We start from the raw sequence: 20,033 nt of genomic DNA, 5'->3' as shown, positions 1-20,033 counted from the left end.
AAGGTTTTCAGAAGCCAGCATATTTATCTCCTTATGGACTGCCTCATTCAATCTGATATCAATTACCTTGCAGATTTTGCTCCCTACAACATGCTTTTACCAGATTTCAAAATTCGTACACATTTCCGTTCTTAGTTCAAAAATCTTTCAAACATTACCATGACCCATATATTTTCATCTGGATTTTGTCAGTTTATAAGATTTGTGAGCTTTTCTCATCCTGTGCTGGATCCTATTAGCTGTTATAAAGCCTTCCGCTTTTCTTCAGGTGAGGACCAAAAGCAAATCTGTTCGTTTTAGGGGGCAAAAATAAGCACATTTCTTCAGATTAATTTCCTTTTTGCTAAAATTCATTGATGATTTTTTTTTTATCGCTACAACAAATACTAACCCAACCATCCACTCATTCTATAAACCGCATATCCATTTCTGGGTCGCAAAGGGCCGGTGGGTGAAACACATGGACCAACGCTGAAGGACTATATATTATTAAAGAGTGAAATTAAAATTATTTCACGTTAATGTCTGAACTTCGACAAAAACATTCGTTTTGGGTTCATTGTCCCGATTACATGTTGTGTGGATGTGCGTTTGCTCTGTAATTGAATTTAAGCCACCGAGGGTTCCGTTCCTGCCTTGGCTCCGACTCCCCAAGATACGGGTTAAAGGTAGTTCGTGGTCGTGGCTGCGGATGAAACGGAGGCTTGGTAGTGTAGAAAAAAAACGGATCATCTGTCCACTCAATGGCAAATTGGCAAAAAAAAACAAAAAAAAAAAGTTTGAGCTTATTTTGTCACGTCGTTGCCCTTCCCACATACCCAAATGTGCTGCAGCCCACCATGCCCATATAGTAAGCAGGTTCTGTAATGGACGGATGAATCTACGGACAGGCTCGATAGAATGTTGTAAGTTATCTTTATTCCACGCCTAATGTTCTCATTCCGCGTCTGCCTGTGCTGCAGTAATTACCTTAGCTGCTATATTAGCTATCAGTCTTTCTTTAACTATACCATTCCAGTTTCTCAAATAAATAAGGCGAAGCTCGCTGACAAGTGTCTTCTGGCGGCGTTGCTAAGAGCGAAGCTTCGCTGTCATATTGTACAAGGAGATGTGATCACAACGATTTTGAGAACGACAGTATATTTTTTAATTCTTTAATGGTGAAGTGCGCATCTCACTGCATGATATGAATTGCTTGCTAAATCGTAGACCACTTGCTTATTTTCAGTTGATCTGAAGCAGCGCCGAGTTGTCGCGCTTCGTGCGTTCTCCAATATTTCAAAATGAATGATTTTATTGAGATTGATGGTTTCTCTCATTCAAGGCAATCCAGCAATGTGACAACCTTCAGGCTAGAAGGAGTGGTTTTTAAGACTCAAAAGATTTCACTAGTTTAGTAAATATATGATAGCATTGTGCTTCATCAGATTGTATTTGTTAATAAAAGACCATAATTAGGTGCGAAATTGTGTTCAACCAATAATGCCTGTGTGGAGTTTGCATCTCCGCGTGTGCCTGTGGGGTTTCCTCCTTCAGCTCAACCGCAATTTCCGACGCTAAACCCAGACGAGGATTTACTATGACACTTAAGCTTCAGGGCCCATAATCCTAGAGGGGTCCCAGAAGCAACTTTAGTGCACAATTCTAAAAATGTGTGCATGTCTACTGTATGAGAAGATTTATTATTTTTTGAAAATAATAATAGTGTGATTCAATACAAAATAATAGTTAAAATAAAAATTACCCAATTGAAGAAAATGGTTACCCAGATCTTGTTAAAGAGGCCCCCATAACAGTTCAAGCTTCAGGGTCCCAGCAATGTAGGCCTCCAGCATGCTAAACCTGCTTCACATTAGTGATTGTGCATTGTTAAAACTAATGGTGCCAGAGTGGTTCTTCAGAGCATTACCATTGGTGAACTATTATGGTTCCTGAAAGACCCATCAACATGAAGGCTCCAGAAAGAACCTCTATTTATTTACATCTATAGCTCTATGTGGTAAATAACTATGAATAGCATGGTAACATATTTGTGAAATACCAATGTTTTCATGATTTAAAAAGGCATACAATAACACAAGCTCAAGTTTAGGTTTGCTTAATCGATTAGTGTCCTACTCGATAGCCTACGCATTAAAGACGTTTTTGTCTTATAGGACGACTTCAAAGCACAAATAACCAACTTCCTATGCAAAGAACCCTTCCCGGAATAAAATGGTGCCTTGGCAAGCAGTAATTTTGTGAGGGACCACACAACCCAATAAAGAACGATCAAAGAGCCATTATTTTTAAGAGTGTGTGCGCCCTGAGATTCAAATCACCCAGCGCTCTCGGGAGAGGTAACAGCTCTCCGCGACTCTCAACTGAACAAGCGCCTCAGAAAACGGATGGACTGATGAATGGCATCCAAAGAAGACAGTGCGTTTCGTTGACACCTAGGAGACGTGTTTGCTTTTTAAGCACGTTTAAGGCATTCCCAAGTGTGCTAATGTGCTTCTTTACAAAATCTGAGAGTGACAAAACGCAAAACGGATTAATTTACTCTAGAATAGCCCTACCTCTAACCATTCTCGAATGGCAGTACATTCAACAAAAACTAGCTTTAATTGTTTGATTTTTTTATAAAGCATTTATTTAAGCCGCTTCACTCGCCAAGCCTGCGTGCGCCTCTGATCTTTTTATCATCGTTTGATTGTATGAAAAAAATTAATTTTCCAGAACCCTGGCATACAGTACATACTCTAAACGTTTGAAGGCACAGATTCTCTTAAAAAAAGCTGCACTACACTATCTTGCTGCTTTGAATTGTATTCTTTTGGGCTTAGTAGAGTACTTTGTAATTGTGTGCTTTGAGAAAAGTGCTGCATGAAATTTGATTGATTAATTGTCTGCTGTGAGGCTGTTTATAGGAGGTGAAGTGTGAGGGTATGCTATTTTTTTTTAAAGAGTTTCCTGTTGGCGCCGATCTTCTCTCACAGTCGGCGTGGAATCAGAACGACCCTGCTTTGCCACTGTGCGGGCGAGTGCGTCCACCAACTGACAGCAACCTGTCCAGGGTGGGTTTTTTTCACATAAAGGTCTAAGAATAATCACTTTCTCACCGCAAGCCTGTGCCGAATTAAAATGATGAATCAAAAAGTAGATTTTATTAACGGTGGCAGAGCGATGTATAAGACGTCTGCAAAAGAAAGCATTAAGATGACTGGGATGCTATCATCATGTAAAGGGAGTGTCCTAGCAAACTGGCACACAGTGGCCTCATGTTGGTAGAACATGGGCAGAGTGGGCTTGGGAAAACCCCAATTAAATACCGCGCTGGCCCAATTTGGGGGCTGCTGCAAGAAGCCCCTTAAAAGTAACAGCCTAAAATGGGTTAATTGCTGGCAGTGGAAGTTTAGTATAAGTCTCTTATTTGTCCAGAGATGGTCTGGTAATGCTGAGCCAATGTAATTACTATACCACATAGTTTTCTGCTTTTTAATGTCACAAATTGTCAGTGGGTTTTAGATTTTGAATGTAGAAGTATAAATAACAATTTACAATGCTTCAAAAAGTGGCATATTTAAATTGTCTAAAATTGCCTATATATATTTCAAGCACATATATGTAGGCATGGCATATATATTTATGTCAAGCAATTGCTCTACGAGGAACCACACAGTCCTTTAAAGAATTAAAAAATTGCCATTGAAGAACCATTATTTTAAAGAGTGTGGGTTTCATGGTGCTTGTGTTTCCTTTTACAGCCTGAAGACATGCAGGTTAGATGAACTGGTGCTAAATTGGCTCCTGTATGTGGTTGGGGGGTATGTGTGTGTTCAGCCTAATCAGCTGGTTGTTCCTGCCTGCGCATATTGCTTGTTGGGATAGACTCCAGCCTCCCTGCAAGCATATCCTGGATAAATGGCTATAGAAAATAGATGGATGGACCACAAAGTTATGGAGTTCTTTTTAGGTTTATGGCTAATAGGTTCCTTGCCTGTTTGCCCACACTAGGCCTACATTGACCTATAACATCAGTTTGTTTGCTGGGATGTGTTTTTAAAAGATGTCCATTTATGCTGATACATCCATGTCATAATCCATTTATGAAGTTCAGGGTGATGACGGGCCACAATGTTTATGCCAGAATCCAAATCCGATCACTGCCTATGTGGAATTTGCATGTTCTCACAGCATATTTATTTAAATCAACAGGTCCCATACATAGCCATGAATAGACAATAACAGATTCAAAAAATATATTTTATGATTTTTAAAGGACTTTTGCAGCATATATTAACACAGGCTAAGCTCAGGTTTTCTTGATCTGCCACCAACTGTACATTAAAGATCTCTGTACTGTCCACATATTATAACTTTTTCAAAACCCAAAAACAGTAATTCTATTTGCAATGAACTCTTTCCAGAACAAAATGGTTCTTTGTCAAGGAGTTGTTGTACGACGACTCATAAAGTGCCATTTTTAGAAACCATTATTTTTAAGACTGTAATTAGCAGTTTGAAATTGAACTGGTATGAGTAAATTTAAATATATGCAGGATGCAATGGACTAGCGCCCAGACCAGGTTGAGGGGATAGGCACCCACTCCAAACAACTGTGAACTGGTTCACTGGGCACAAACACTGTACGAAGCGCCAGTGCATCACACGCCACAATCTTCAATAGTCACGCCCCTAACTCACCCTTACTATCACTACTTATCCTTGCTGATTAAATAAAAGACACTGTACGGTATATCATGTGTTGCACCTTTAAAACAGACAGACAAACACATAGATCCCCCAACTCTCACCCAGAATGGGGTTTAAGGGATTTGAGAATGTTATGTCTACGAGAACTAATGAGGCAAGTTGAAAATCGCTACCTTGCCACCTAAAATTGTACAGGGTTGCTCCACAAACTCTTAGTCACTCGTTGCATTTACCTGACAAGAATGGCACGGTACATTTTTGTACCATATATTTGTTCATTTAGTGGTCTTTGCCCTTGCATGTCCTCCAATAAACGAGTTTCCAAAGTCTGAACTGTTTATCTGTTCTTTGTACAAACTACCATTGAATTTGGCGGGCAGTCTGAGAGCCAAAGTGCCGCAAGTGCTCCTCTCTGAGGAGGCGGGATGGGCAGAAACTGAAATGGGCGGGGTTTGAATATCTGACCCGACCGCGTAACGTTACCCTTATTTGCATAATAAGACGTGGGCAGGTCGAAACAAAGTAGAAACTAAACCAACCCTTTCCAGTCCTGCTTGCCGCTGCGATAAGCTTTAAACAATCTGCCAAACCATTTCCTTGTTTCTCCCTCAAATTAACCAGTTCATAAAATGCTGCATAGAAGCCAAAATAACCATATGAAAACAGCAGTTGTTCATGCGTCAAAGACAATTAATTACATAGAAATGCAAGGTGCTTACCACCTAAAGAGTCAGGCAATTTTCAAACATCATGAATTCATGAGAAAAACAAAATTATAACAAAAAGGTAATTTGCAACTTAATGCATTGGAAATTATTTATTTATGTATACATAAACATGAGTAAATGTTGCTAATACATTTCTATAAAGTCATGATTTAGGTTTCACAAGGTGTTCTTAAATATACGATATAATTAAATAAAAAAAGAGGCTCAACTGATTCAAATAGTGCAGGCAATAATAAATTAATGGCGACATCATTTAGACTCAATCAACCTTAGAAAATCGTACAGCACAGTCAGTCCACTGTCTTGGTTTCTCAACTTTTGTCAGCAGCCAGAGCATTAATACACAAATATGTGGAAATGCATTTTAAAAACAGTTCATAATCTACAATCCAAACCTTCACATACTTAAAACAGTGTTGCAAAGCACCATAACTTACTGTATGTGAAATACACTAACATTAGGAGTTATCTTAGTTCAAAGCTAACTATGACAATGTAACAACACATTAACCGTACATTCCAATAGAAGAAGAAAATTATTCATAAATCAGACTCAGTTAATGATATAATAACTTTTAACTGACGTACAAGTAACTGTTGTTTTCAAACAGCTATTCTGGAACTTGTGCAGCATTTTATGAACTGGTTATTTCATGAGGAAAATGAGATCATGCTTTGGCGGATCAAGTAAAGTCCCTGGTAGAGGCAAGCAGGATGGATCATCATCAAGTCAGTGTCATTTAGCATCATCCCATCCACATCTAACTATGCACGTATGGCATCCATTTTAGGACATTGCCATTTTTCACGTCTCCAGTCATGAAACATCAGTATTGCTTCATAGTCCCTCATTACTCGTTGCTCATTTTAGATCACTCATCAATGCTCAGGAGTCACTCATCAGGCATCACTTTTTGACAGAGCCAATCAGTGGCGTGAGCGACAAGTGGGAGCATGCGGTATTTAGATTAATAACATATGACAGAGCCCATTGAAACATCAGTTACATGCTTCTTTATGTTGCTGTCATTATACCTGTATGGCATGCATGATTGGAAATGCAATCATTATTGTATAAATAACGTTTCATTTTTTTTTAACAAGTTTGCAAAAGCAGAGGTGTAAATCCTATCTCCTACTTACATCATAATCTATACTAATAAAAGGCAAAGCCCTCACTGACTGACTGACTGACTGACTGACTCATCACTAATTCTCCAACTTCCCGTGTGGGTGGAAGGCTGAAATGTGGCAGGCTCATTCCTTACAGCTTCCTTACAAAAGTTGGACAGGTTTCATTTCAAAATTCTACGCGTAATGGTCATAACTGGAAGCTATTTTTCTCCATTTACTGTAATGGAGTTGAGCTCGAAAGCCGTGGGGGCGGAGTTTCGTGTGACATCATCACGCCTTCCACGTAATCACGCATTACATAGAAAACCAGGAAGAGCTACAAAAAGCACTGAAGAAAACATGCATTATATAATTGAGAAAGCAGCGAAACAATTAGAAGCGAGCGAGTGACATATAAAACCATATTCAGCGGCTCACGTGAACTGACGCAGTGCACAGACAAAAAGTAACAGTTCCAAAGAGTGCTGAACAAAAACCGAATTGCACTGCTACGCTCAAATAGACAAACCAAATGCCGTGGCGCAATAGTAGAGGCTTCGCCTCTAGCGCCAAGGTTCGATTCCCGAGAGGGGATGCACTAAGTATGTATGCGCGCTTCCCGATTCATTTTAGCCTCGCATCCCCTTGGTTTGAGACGTATGAAAAAATATGTGGTTAACGCAGAAAGACAGATCACTAATTGAAGCTTTATGAATAATGGATACTTTATTCGCGATAAATGATTGTTTTGGTAAAGCCATACTCAGTGTATTCATTAGATGAACGGTAAAAAGTAAGAGGGGGTAACTTATTGAGGCACACAGGCAAAACCACAATAGCACGCGGGCTCGATGTACTGTAGTGCGTCAACTCGATCTGAATTGCGCGATCACATTCGAAAAAATATTTCTTTTCAAGTTCTATTTAGTCCATATGTGTCAAACTCAAGGCCCACGGGCCACATCCGGCCCGGCGTGTAATTATATCCGGCCCGTGAGATCATTTTATATACTGTATTATTGTTATTAAAGCCCGGGTATATGAAGCGCTGGTAACACAATAAACTACAGATCCCATAATGCAGCACTTCAGCTGCCTTGCCAAACACTTACCGCGTTAATCAAGTCTAGCTTATGATGCTGCAAGTTATTGCGAAGCTAGCCCATGCAAAGCTAGCCCACACGATGCCAAAGAGAAAAGGTGATTCTGAACATAGAGCCTTTAAAAACCGATGGGAGGCTGAGTATATGTTTACTGACATTGCCGGTAAACCCGTGTGTCTCATTTGTGGAGCTAATGTGGCTGTAATTACAGAATTTAATCTAAGACGGCACTATGAGACAAAACATCAAGATAACCTGAAAGACCTGAATGCAATGCACAAGATACAGAAAGCAGAAGAGTTAAAGAAGAATCTGACACTTCAGCAGACGTTTTTACCCGTGCAAAATCAAAAAGTGATTTCACGTTAAGCTACTTTTATGGGAGACACAAATCTACCAGTGCAACTTGCCCCACTTTCCCTGATGCCAAGTAATGTTGAACCAAGTCGGCACAACGGTGTTCCTAAATACGCACTTTGCTGATAAACTGAGCGCACTGCGCACTGAGTTCGCACGGCGCTTTGGTGACTTTGAAGAACAAAAAAAGAATTTTGAGTTGTTTCGCAACCCATTTGCTGTCGATGTGGAAACTACACCTGTGCAGATTCAGATGGAGGTGATTGAGCTGCAGTGTAATGGCACACTGAAGGCAAAGTACGATACTGCATGGCCCACACAGTTTATTCACTATATATATGTGTGTGTGTGTGTGTGTGTGTGTGTGTGTTTGTATGTATATATGTAGATATGTATATATATGTTTATATGTGTGTGTGTATATATATATATATATATATATATATATATATATATATATATATATATATATATATATATATATATATATATATATGACAGCAGCACTCATCACTCACAACAGTGACAAAACAATTACATTGACAATCATGTTACGTTATTTTCAAAATGTTTCCTTTTCTTTTTCATTACTTCTTTAACACACTACTTCTCCGCTGCGAAGCGTGGGTATTTTGCTAGTATGTCATAAACACAAGATAATTTCTTATAGTCAGTCAATATCCAACCCGCTATATTCTAACACAGGGGCACGGGAGTCTTCTGGAGCCAATCCCAGCCAGCACAGGGTGCAAGGCAGGAACAAATCCCATACAGGGCACCAGCCCACCGCAGATAATTTCTTATATGTACCAGATATTATTTTTTATGTAGGATATATTATCTTATACGGATGATTTATTATATATGAGATGTATGGGAAAGTGCATTCAGGGTTAGATAATTATTCAAGGGTTAGGGAGTATCGTTTTTTTTATCATTTCCATCTTTAGCGACTCATTAAGTGTTCAGATCGAAGTCATCGTGTCTCTTGCTTTGGTAATGAAGCATCTTGTAGTGTCATTCACACCATTATAGACACTTTCTCATTTGACAGATTTTCATTATCTGTCTACCATTCATGCAAACGAGCATAACCTTACATGGTCGGGAGTCTGACATCCAAACCCCGCCCAGATGTCTGTCCCCACCCCCTTGTCTGTCCACACCCCATTCTGTAGCCCTCTGTTTCCAGTTGCATGGGAACTAGAGCTGTGCAAAACTGTCCAGTCAGGAAAATAGTGCAATCGAAATCTTTATTCATTGAGCGCTTCTGTTGTACAAATTTTATACTTTACCATTAAATGAATGAGTAAAATTCATTCATGGTCTCTCATTTAGCTTTGGTTTTAACACCATTATAATGTTAGGGTTGTTTTCTTTTTAGGCATTATACACATTTATATTTTAGTTTGTTTTCATCTTCAGCTAAGAAAATGAATATCCATCCATCCTTACATCGATAATTAAGACCATTCAATTAGTTAATGATTGTGGGAAATGCATCCTATTATAAAATTGACGCATGGATGGCAAGAGCCAAATCCGAATGGGACACCAGTCACTTACAATGCACAGTCCGTGGTATTATCCACCCTTATTTCAATTATTTTTCATTCCTGAGTCTAACCCTGTTAGAAAACCTCCCTGAAAAGAACCCAAACTTAAAAATCGGGTACCTCTCTTGTGTCATTACTTGTACTAAAGAAAAGTTAGGGTTGTCATGCTACAGCCATACAGTGGATTCAGAAAGTATTCAGATCCTTTCACTTTCTGCCCACTGTACTGTCTTGAAGATTTCATTTTAAATTGATAAATTTGCTATTTTCCCATCAATCCACACTCAACAACTCAAAATGACAAAGTAAAGGCGTGTTCTTAGAAAGGTTTGCAAATTTATTAAAAATCAAAACTGATGTGTCTCATTCATATAAGTATTCAGACCCTTACTTTGGCAGCAATTACAGTTTCAAGTCTTCTTTGGGAAGTCTCTACAAGATTTGCACACCTGGATTTGTACAATCTTTCTAGCAGATCATCTCAGGGCATGTTTTCTTTCTCTGCATTTGGCTGCAATTTTCCTTCTGTCAATTCTGACCAGTCTCCCTGTACCTGCTGCAGAATAGCACCCCCATAGCATGATGTTGCCACCACCATGCCATTCATGCTATTAGGCAAGGTGATGAGCAGTGCCTGGTCTTCACCAGAAATCATACAGTTTATAGAGTTCTGTCCAAAGAGTTCAATTTTTGCCTTAACAGACCAGAGAATCTTTTAGTTTGATTGCAGAGGTCCACAGTGAGTTCCTTGGACTTCATAACTTGGTTTTTATTTTGACATGCTGTGTGCATTCTGAGACCTTATATACACAGGTACACATGTGCCTTTCTAAACTATGGTTGGTCAATTCAGTTTGCCAAGGTGGACTCCAATCAAGTTCTAGACACATCTCAAGGACAAGTAAAGCAAGCAGGATACACCTGGCCACAATCTGGAGTACCACAGAAAAGAATCTGAAGACTTAGATAAATGAGAGATTGCAGTTTTTGATTTTTAATAAACTTGCAGACCTTTCTGAAAATGTGCTTTCACTTTGTCATTATGGGTTATTCAGTGTAGATTAATAAACAAAAATTACAAATGTTTCAATTATAAAATGAAATCTACAACACAATAACGTGCGAAAAATGAAGAGGTCTGAATACTTTTTCAATCCACTTACTGCTTTAGTTTCATAGGACACTTGACGAACCACTAAAAGTTTTGATTTGTGATCCAAAAACTTTCAAATCCAATGAAAAATGGGCCAATTCCATGTTCTATAGTGAACACCAGCCCATGGCCATGGGATATTTTTTTGAATACATGGTTATATACAATCTAGAACACTGAACATAGGGGGTGAAAATGAATGGATGTTTGCATACAATTGGAGCAGAGGCATGGAATGAAACAAAGACTCTGTGGTTTATACTCCAATGACTTAACCACTCAACCACTTATTGTAAATATAATAACTCATTTATTATGCTTTAGCACCCACTGTCACGTATTAGACTCATTGTCACCTCTGAAATCCAGAACATAAAACCATAATCTTCAATGGGTGTGCGTTCATTAACACAAAATAATCTTTTTCAGGTCTTTGAACTATGGAGGAATTGGTGCCATCATCGGGCATGAGTTAACACATGGCTACGATGACTGGGGTAAGACTCCATAATCCTGAATAATCCTAGGTCAGGGAAAAACAAAAAAAAAACACTGTGGATAATGGGGATATGATTTATACTCTTTATTATTTTTCATTTGTTTTTCTCCATGTTATTTTCTGGTTCTTAACTTCTGGGTTTTTTTTTGTTTTTTTTTGAGACCATTAAATAGATTTCTGCTATCAGTTTTTTTTTTTAATTCAGCCTTTTTTAGAGGTCCTACAAATATTTAGCATTTTCCGGTGATGCTATTTGGTGTGGTTTTGTTGTGAATTAGGAATGTTTTGTGTAGCATTGGAAACGGTTGTCTCTTGGAACTCCGTGGATTTGCCCCATTTGTCCCCACTCATTCTCTGATCAGTGTTCGCCCTGTCCACCCTGCAGTTATGTTTGCCTCTTAGTTTCTCTCCACTTCCCCTGTTACTTTTCATACTTTCTGTAAGACAAGTGCTTTGTAATTTAGGATGTTGGCCTACCTGTTGTCTCCAAAAATGTGTTCTTTTGTTATTTGGTACCAAACATCCGACCCCTACCACAAGAAGGTAGAATGCTTCAGGGGTCTCCTAGCCATCTTATCTAAAATAATTTTTCTATTTATTTAATCTGGGTCAATAATTTAAATTTCTTTTTTGTCCGTCTGTTCTGGGATACTTTATATTCTTAATATTTTGCTTTAATTTCCTTATTTTGTTTCTTATACTTTATTCTTAAGAAGTCCAAGTTATCCAATAAATCATTTTCTATTATTCCATTCTTCAATTAGGTATTTATAGTTTGTGTTTTCTTATTTCCAATGGTGATGGACAGGTTGACAGACGAGATTAGGCAGGAGTCCCCGTGGACTGTGATGTTTGCTGATGACATTGTGATCTGTAGCGATAGTAGGGAGCAGGTTGAGGGGACCCTGGAGAGGTGGAGATATGCTTTTAAGAGAAGAGGAATGAAGGTCAGTAGGAACAAGACAGAATACATGTGTGTAAATGAGAGGGAGGTCAGTGGAATGGTGAGGATGCAGGGAGTAGAGTTGGCGAAGGTGGCTGAGTTTAAATACTTGGGATCAACAATACAGAGTAATGGGGATTATGGAAGAGAGGTGAAGAAGAGAGCGCAGGCAGGGTAGAATGGGCGGAGAAGAGTGACAGGAGTAATTTGTGACAGAATGGTATCAGCAAGAGGGAAAGGGAAGGTCAACAGGACAATAGTGAGACCAGCTATGGTATATGGGTTAGAGACGGTGGCACTGGCCAGAAAGCAGGAGACAGCTGGAGGTGGCAGAGTTAAAGATGCTAAGATTTGCATTGGGTGTGACGAGGATGGATAGGATTAGAAATGAGTACAAGGGTCAGATCAGGTTGGATGGTTGGGAGACAAAGGCGAGATTGCGTTGGTTTGGACATGTGTAGAGGAGAGATGCTGGGTATATCGGGAAAAGGATGTTAAAGGTAGAGCTGCTAGGCAAGAGGAAAAGAGGAAGGCCTAAAAGAAGGTTTATGTATGTCGTGAGAAAGGACATGCAGGTGGTGGGTGTGACAGAACAAGATGCAGAGGACAGAAAGATATGGAAGAAGATGATCCGCTGTGGCAACCACTAACAGGAGCAGCCGAAAGACAAAAAAGTTTTCTAAAAATGTTTATATTTTTGAGTGGTTAGGGTTGGGGTGAGACATATAAAGGGCCATGGATGTGACTTCTGGAGTGTCAGAGTTTGAAGATAATCCTTAAAAAGAAAGAAAAAGTATTTGCAAGTGTGTTTGTGCCTTCTCCAGCCACATTCTGCTCTCTTTGATTTAGGATTTTGTTTTGGCTTTGACATCTGGTAATAGTGTGTTATGGTTTTAATCCTTGGCTAAGTATATGACTCTTTATCTCCTGATCCATTCTATCATCCCTTGCGGCATGTTATTTCCAATCTGAGGCACAATAAATGGGATACAAATCCAAAGTAGTGTTTTTTAAATGTGATGTTTAAGAGGGCAGTTAAGAGCACTACGTTCATCACACTTTTGCACACAACTATAGCTTAATTTAAGTTTTAGACCTTAAATTTAACAGGCTGAGTTAAAGTATATTTTCTCTTTTAAAAAGCTGCCTACTGATGACTAATGCTTATTTACTTGCTTCTTTTACTTACTTAAAAAATAATATTCACTTCTTCCTTTTCTTAATTTGAATACTTCAATTACCCCGCATAATATTTATTCAGCATGTAGAAAATGAAGTAGAGGACTACTGTACCTCTCCACTAATCATGAGCCTGATGCTTCTTTTTTTTACATTTTTCCTGTCTATACCTGTTTGGGCAAATAATGTAATTGTTGTTAACAGTTTCCAATACTCTGCCACCATCACAGTTCCATAGTTGGAGCATTCCTTTTATTTTTTTTTCCAGGGGGACAGTATGATCGTTATGGGAACCTGAAACAGTGGTGGACAGAGGAATCCTACTACAAGTTTCAGAAAAAGGCAGAGTGCATTGTCCATCTTTATGATAACTTTACAGTCTACAACCAAAGGGTAAGTACATGGCATTCAGTCACCTGTTGTGGTCCACTGCTCCATGCCAGCTTACACTTTCTCTGATACATGGGCAGGTCAATGGCAGGCTAACTTTGGGAGAGAACATCGCAGACATGGGGGGACTTAAACTCGCTTACTATGTAAGTTCCTGCTATTTTCTTTGGAGGGCACATGGGTCTGCATCTGGGCACTTCACCAAAAGATACATAACAAAAAATACTATCAATAACTTTACAGGCTTACCAGAAGTGGGTTAGAGAGCACGGCCCAGAGCGTCCCCTTCCTGGACTCAGATACACACACGAGCAGCTGTTCTTCATTGCCTTCGCGCAGGTATCGATTTCCTTTATGTTTTCTATCTCCATACTGTAAATGGATTTCACAAGATATTCTTTTCATCATGTAGCAACTGATGTGCATTTGTGTTTTATACAGAACTGGTGCATGAAGAGACGGACACAATCGATCTACCTGCAGCTGCTGACAGACAAGCATGCGCCAGAGCACTGCAGGTAAGCCCCTCAGACACCGAGAAGCGGTGCTCCATTACCTGCAGGGTCTGAAGCCAAATAAACACATTCAAATTCTGCAGGTTTAGACCTAGATGGGCATTGGGGCATACATATGGAATGGAATGAGCTGGTTGTACCTCCAGAAGACAGAGCATGTCAAGTTTCACTCCTGTTATCTTGGGCAGGTTGCACTCTAAAGTCTTGTATCAAGCTGAGCTTCATACTTGGGACTACCTGGATAAAATGAGAAAACTGCCAACTTAGCTGGATTTAATTCCTGAGATGGACCAAGCCTGTCTTCACTTAATCCTTACAGTGTCATTGGATTAAATTTAACCCATTTCTGCACCTCTACATTTCATCTATTCAGGATGGAACCTTTTGACTTCACCTACATTTCCCAAATTAATTAGGAATAGGAAAGAGTTAAACATTGAATAATTTGCACAGATATGAAAAATGGTTTTACCTTGCCATGTCATTCAGGTCAATTTTCACCCGTCATTCACTCTAACATATTTTCCACTGCATTTAGTGTAGTTTGTTCACAACCCATAAAACCACCCTAAACTTAACCTTTTCAACTCAGCAAAGTTGAAGTGCCCTAAATTTACACTTAGCAAAAAAGTTTCAAATGTTACATTTTTGTACAGCTACTATACCTTTTCAACACTGACACATCCATTGGGTCAATTTTTGTGGTTCTGTGAAAACTAAAATCTATCTATCTATCTATCTATTATCCAACCCACTATATCCTAACTACAGGGTAACGGGGGTCTGCCAGAGCCAATCCCAGCCAACACAGGGCACAAGGCAGGAAACAAACCCCGGGTAGGGTGCCAGCCCACTGCAGTATATCTATTTATCTATCTAGCTAGCAGCTTTAGTGGATTTTACTGTCCATTTTTTATTAGATTTTAATTTAGGAAACTAATTGCTTGCATCCCATAAACACATTCTAAATGTCATCTGCTGTAAAACATAGGTTCATCATAATTACAGGTTAAGATGGTCAATCGGTATGAAATAGGGTGAAGATTCTGTGAGCAGACTTGGACCGTGGCAGGTTCAGTTGAAAAGATATTTGTTTGTTTTATGTCAAGCCATTCCTTACTCCTATCAAGACTGACTTTGTGGCGATACATTCAATGGCCTTGATCTAAATAAGCTTTACTAAAGTTAAAACAGAGATTTTCGACTAAGCCATCTTTCCCTCTATTCAAGTCACACTGACCTTCACTTTGAGGACTGCGAGCATCCTGCCAACTGTTTTCAGATGAGCCACCCTTGTCCAGTGTTTTACACTTTATTTTAGAGACTCTAATTAGGGACTCTGCTAAGTCAGGTTTTTCTGTGCTGGCTTGGTACAAGCTGGCAATAAAGCAGGAACTCAAACCAGGCTAAGCTTCAACTATTTAGGATTCAGGAAAACAATAGCCTATGTTATTGAGACCCAGGTTGAGCTTTAGGTGCTCAAGTCAACATGAGTTGGATACTTGGAGCTGAGTGAGTGTACTTATAGAAACTTGGATTCATCTGGGCTAAATTATGAAGATGATTCCGTTTCATGTCAGTAACTCGGGCCCATGGCATATTTTATTACAAAGGCTCAAGCTGAGTTGAATTTTACTAAAGGGACCTAGCAAACAATAGCTTTCACTATCTAACAATGTTATATAGACATTTTTATAATAAATGCATTCTGGTCAAACATCACACTAATTATGAGAGCAAGCAGTTGGAATGTCAGGCTCAGTCAATGATAAAGATTGAATTTATAAAAAGAACTTAAGGTTAAAGACTGTCGAAAATTTTAGACATGCATTTAACCTATGTCATAAATTAATTTTATTCACAATATATTCCTGCATATGTTGGATTGAAATCCACATATGCTAGCAATTAATTTTTGGCAATTAAAAAAGCCTTTGAAAAGACCAGCCAAATGCATATTCTAAAATAAATATGGCACTAACAAAAATGTCTCCAAGACTGTGTTCGTTGAGAACTGAATTCCTCAAGCACAAAGACATACAGTTATACACATCCATCCATCTATTATCCAACCCGCTATATCCCAACTACAGGGTCACGGGGGTCCACATACTGCATAAAATGGATTAATTCTCCTGTTCACATATTTGATGTAACTGTAGGTACAAATTCAGTTGTATTCTATGATTTTTCTCTATTTCACAGAAATATCCTGACAGTTATTCTAAAAGAGCTCAGCAGTTTTCTAAACTGCAGTCAAGATTTCAGCTTTTATTGCTCAAGGCTACTCCTAAAGGTGTCCATTCCGTCATCACACTGCAGTCCATTTTTATGAGAAAAGTTGACCACCGAGTCTTATTATCTATAACACAAATAATCAGCAGCTTCAGAAGACACTTAAATTATCATGGTTTTCAGTAATGCATTATTTATTTAACAACTGTTTATGGCCTCAAATGCATTAATAGTTTTTGCGTTCCTAAGAATTACTTATGAACGCTTTGTATCGGTTCAGCTTTTTTGTTTTGTTGGTCTGGCACCTCCTGGTTAACCAGTATAAAGAAAACTCCAACATATGACATACCGTTCAGCTCATCTTGATGTCTGCTTATGGAAAACATTGAGCTTTTTGCAGTTCTCCCCTATTTTTGGCACTCTTAACTCAAATGCCCCTCATTTTTAGGTTATTTCTGAGCTGTATTTTGTGCAGGACATTATACCCTTATGATAAGGAATAAACCCATAAGTGTCATCAGCAAAAATGAACAGAAGGACATTATGTTGTGCATGCCACGTCAGCCAACCCAAAGGCTTCAACCCCCTAGTGTCAAAATTACTCCTTTTCACAAAACATTAAAAAATGGGGATCAATACTAAAGACATGTGGGGTGTCCATTTATGCTCTTTTGAGGTTGCTGCACAAGAATATCATAATTTTCATATTTTATTCTTTACCAGTGGCCCCAAGTCCTCTAAGAGCCATTCCTAGAAGCCCAAGAAAGACACATTTCAAACATAAGAATGTGGGGTATTATTTTAGACTATTTCAAGGTCAGTAACTTTACATTTCTTATGAACACCAAATAAGGGGGCTTACACAAATTCAAACTTTTTTTTTTTTTTTCAAATTGGCAATCTACTCTCACCCACAAGACTCTGGAGATGTGACAAGAAAGTCCACACAGACACTGAGAGAATGTGCAACCTCCAAAAGAACAATATCTAGGCACTCCATCAAAACACAAGGCACTGGATTTTTGAAGGAGCAGCACTACCAACACTACCATACCATCCACTATGAACATGTAATTCTTGAAAATAAAGAAAGACAACTGTAAGGAGGCCATGCACAGCAGTCTAAACCCATTTATTCCATTACTGCAACAGGGAAATAAGAACATATCTTGACACCATCAGGCAAAATATAACAATGAGCTATAGCAGGGGTGGGCAATGTCGGGCCTGGACAGCCACAGTGGCTGCAGGTTTTTGTTCCAATCTAGTTTCTTAATGAGAAGCCAATCATTGCTGATGAAGAAGCACTTACTGCTCAAGTGACATTTTGATGCTGGTTTAATGGCTTCCTATTAACAGTACGATGTACATGACAAAGCAGCCAGCAGTTCTCCATTTACCATTTACATTCGTGTGTGTTTATCATGCACTGCTTGATTTTAATAAAACACTTAACAGAAAAATGTAACAGACTGAAGATTATCTGTTTTGGGTTTCAAATCACTTGGCTGATATCATTGGAAAGGAAAAAAAATCTACACTATAAGAACCTAACATTGCAGACTAACAAGCCCTAAAATTAAACAAGGTCTGAGATTGGCAAGGATTGGTTTCTAATTGAGCAATTGGGTTGGAATGAAAACCTGCAGTCACTGCGGCCCTCCAGAACCCACTTTGCACACCCCTGAGCTAAAGGATAGGTGGCACTCTATTACCTCATACTCACTCACACTCATATCAGGCCATTTCTGACAGATTAAGATGCAAAGTTTACTTAGTGAAGCACTTAGTGATACTGAAGGAAAGGGGAATCAAGGCCAGACCTTTGGCAGGTAATACATTATATTAATGTATACTGATGGACTATTAAAATTAACATGAACTTATTTTAAAGCTCATCCAACTATTAGTTGATGTAAATACATGTTATTTTCACTTATTATTTTGCCAATGGAGAAACCTGACCTGGAAATATAAACGTCACCATTTCTGATTGTTGTGCATCTTTCTTGCCTTTGTATATGGATTAAAGCAGCTGGCATGCCGTTCCTTCCAAGAACTTAGCAAATTGTATTTTAATAGTGAAATTTAAGCAGAACTATTGTTTATGCAATGAGTTTTATTCATGCTTTTTATTATTTTAGGGATTTCAACCAAATCTGTTGGCTTTATCACCAAGATATATTTTTTCAGTTTATGCATACTGGCCAATTCTTTCAGTTGAGGGGTTCATGCCAAGTTCAAATAGGCTTGGGCAGAGCCAATTTTCACTGCGGAGACTCAGGCTAACTGGAGCTTTATCACACTGAAATGGGGCGAGTTCATTTCACTTCTAGGACTGAAGCCATAGTTGGATTTATTACACTTATTTGAGCTAATTGAGATCCACAACAGATATTTATCCAAAGTCGAAGTTCAGTAGACACAAGGATTTAGTTGGGTTTAATTGCAAATGCAGCTGAGCTGGGCCTCATTTCAGGGACTACATGGACATAAACCAAGCCAAGGTGCACTTCAGTTCTGATGCCAAGAAAAGAACTACATTATCTGAATAAAAACAAATGCATTTCTTTTTCCCTGCAGAGTCATCGGGAGTGTCTCACAGTTCGAAGAGTTTGGCCGTGTATTTCATTGCCCCAAGGCTGCGCCAATGCATCCTGTCCACAAGTGCTCCGTCTGGTGATTAACTGAACACAACACAAAATGTTTTTTTAGCCTCATCTTTTATTTTTTAAATAAGTTAATGAACACCTTGGCTTTTCATATTGTATGTTATGATCTCCCATTCCTTTTCAAATGAAGAGTTACATTTTCTTCTGAATATTTCTACGATTTTGACTTCTGGTTCCCTTCAGTCCGCTGTTTTGGGCTCAGCCATACGTGTCACTTGACACATAATCCTTAAGCTTTAATTTCTGGACTGTATCCCTATATAGGTACATCTTAGTTTTCTATTCCAGGATTTGCCCATTCTCTGTTGTTTGTTACCCTTGTACTTATTTGTCCACCTCTGTTTCCAATGCCAGAATCAACCATCTACAGCTGAACTTTATTCGTTAGTTCTTGACTCTTTTTTCCACAAGGCTATTTGTGGTGTCACATTCAATATTATGACTCAGCCTTCCTGAATCCCTGTTGTTGCTACTTAGTCTGTAATTCAAAATTCAGCTCCTGTCTAGTGATCCTGTCTTCAGTCACATGTCCCCATGCAATCCAATTCAATTCAGAGTTGAACCACCTCTACCTTCCACCACCTCCTTTAACTATTGCAAAGACTTTCACTGTACGTACTAGCAGAGAGCAGGAATACTGGGAAACTTCCTATCTACTCCCCCATCCCAAAGCTAGACCTGGCTACCACTTCCGAATCCTGCCAGTGTGGTTAATAACATTCAGTGCACGCCTGCTGGCTGCTGTCCAAAGTCCCAAAGCTGCAGTAAATGCTCTTCGGCGTCGCTGGGCCACTGCCATCAAGGACTGTGAGCATCCGCAGCCCCGTGAGGTTGGAGCATTAGGGACACGCTTTCAGCTAATGCTATTTCTGGACTCTATATTAATTGCTTTATA

At 39.0% G+C, this 20,033-nt stretch overlaps 1 protein-coding gene across 2 annotated transcripts in view; it reads left to right on the top strand.

Moving 5' to 3' along the window:
- The window catches only part of LOC120536623 (endothelin-converting enzyme-like 1), a 41,144-nt gene extending 21,955 nt beyond the window's left edge, over positions 1-19,189 (top strand). For both annotated transcript variants that reach the window (XM_039765046.1, XM_039765039.1), the window contains exons 12-17: positions 11,135-11,202; positions 13,595-13,719; positions 13,797-13,862; positions 13,960-14,055; positions 14,158-14,234; positions 19,050-19,189. In XM_039765046.1, coding sequence (XP_039620980.1) covers positions 11,135-11,202; positions 13,595-13,719; positions 13,797-13,862; positions 13,960-14,055; positions 14,158-14,234; positions 19,050-19,149 — 532 coding nt within the window. In that variant the 3' untranslated portion in view covers positions 19,150-19,189. The remainder of the gene's footprint in view (positions 1-11,134; positions 11,203-13,594; positions 13,720-13,796; positions 13,863-13,959; positions 14,056-14,157; positions 14,235-19,049) is intronic.
- The last annotated feature ends 844 nt before the right edge of the window (positions 19,190-20,033 follow it).

The sequence above is a fragment of the Polypterus senegalus genome, chromosome 1 (genome assembly GCF_016835505.1).
Source record: "Polypterus senegalus isolate Bchr_013 chromosome 1, ASM1683550v1, whole genome shotgun sequence".
Lineage (NCBI taxonomy): Eukaryota > Metazoa > Chordata > Cladistia > Polypteriformes > Polypteridae > Polypterus > Polypterus senegalus.
The sequence above is the reverse complement of the archived record's forward strand: the minus strand, read 5'-3'. Positions and strand labels throughout refer to the sequence as shown.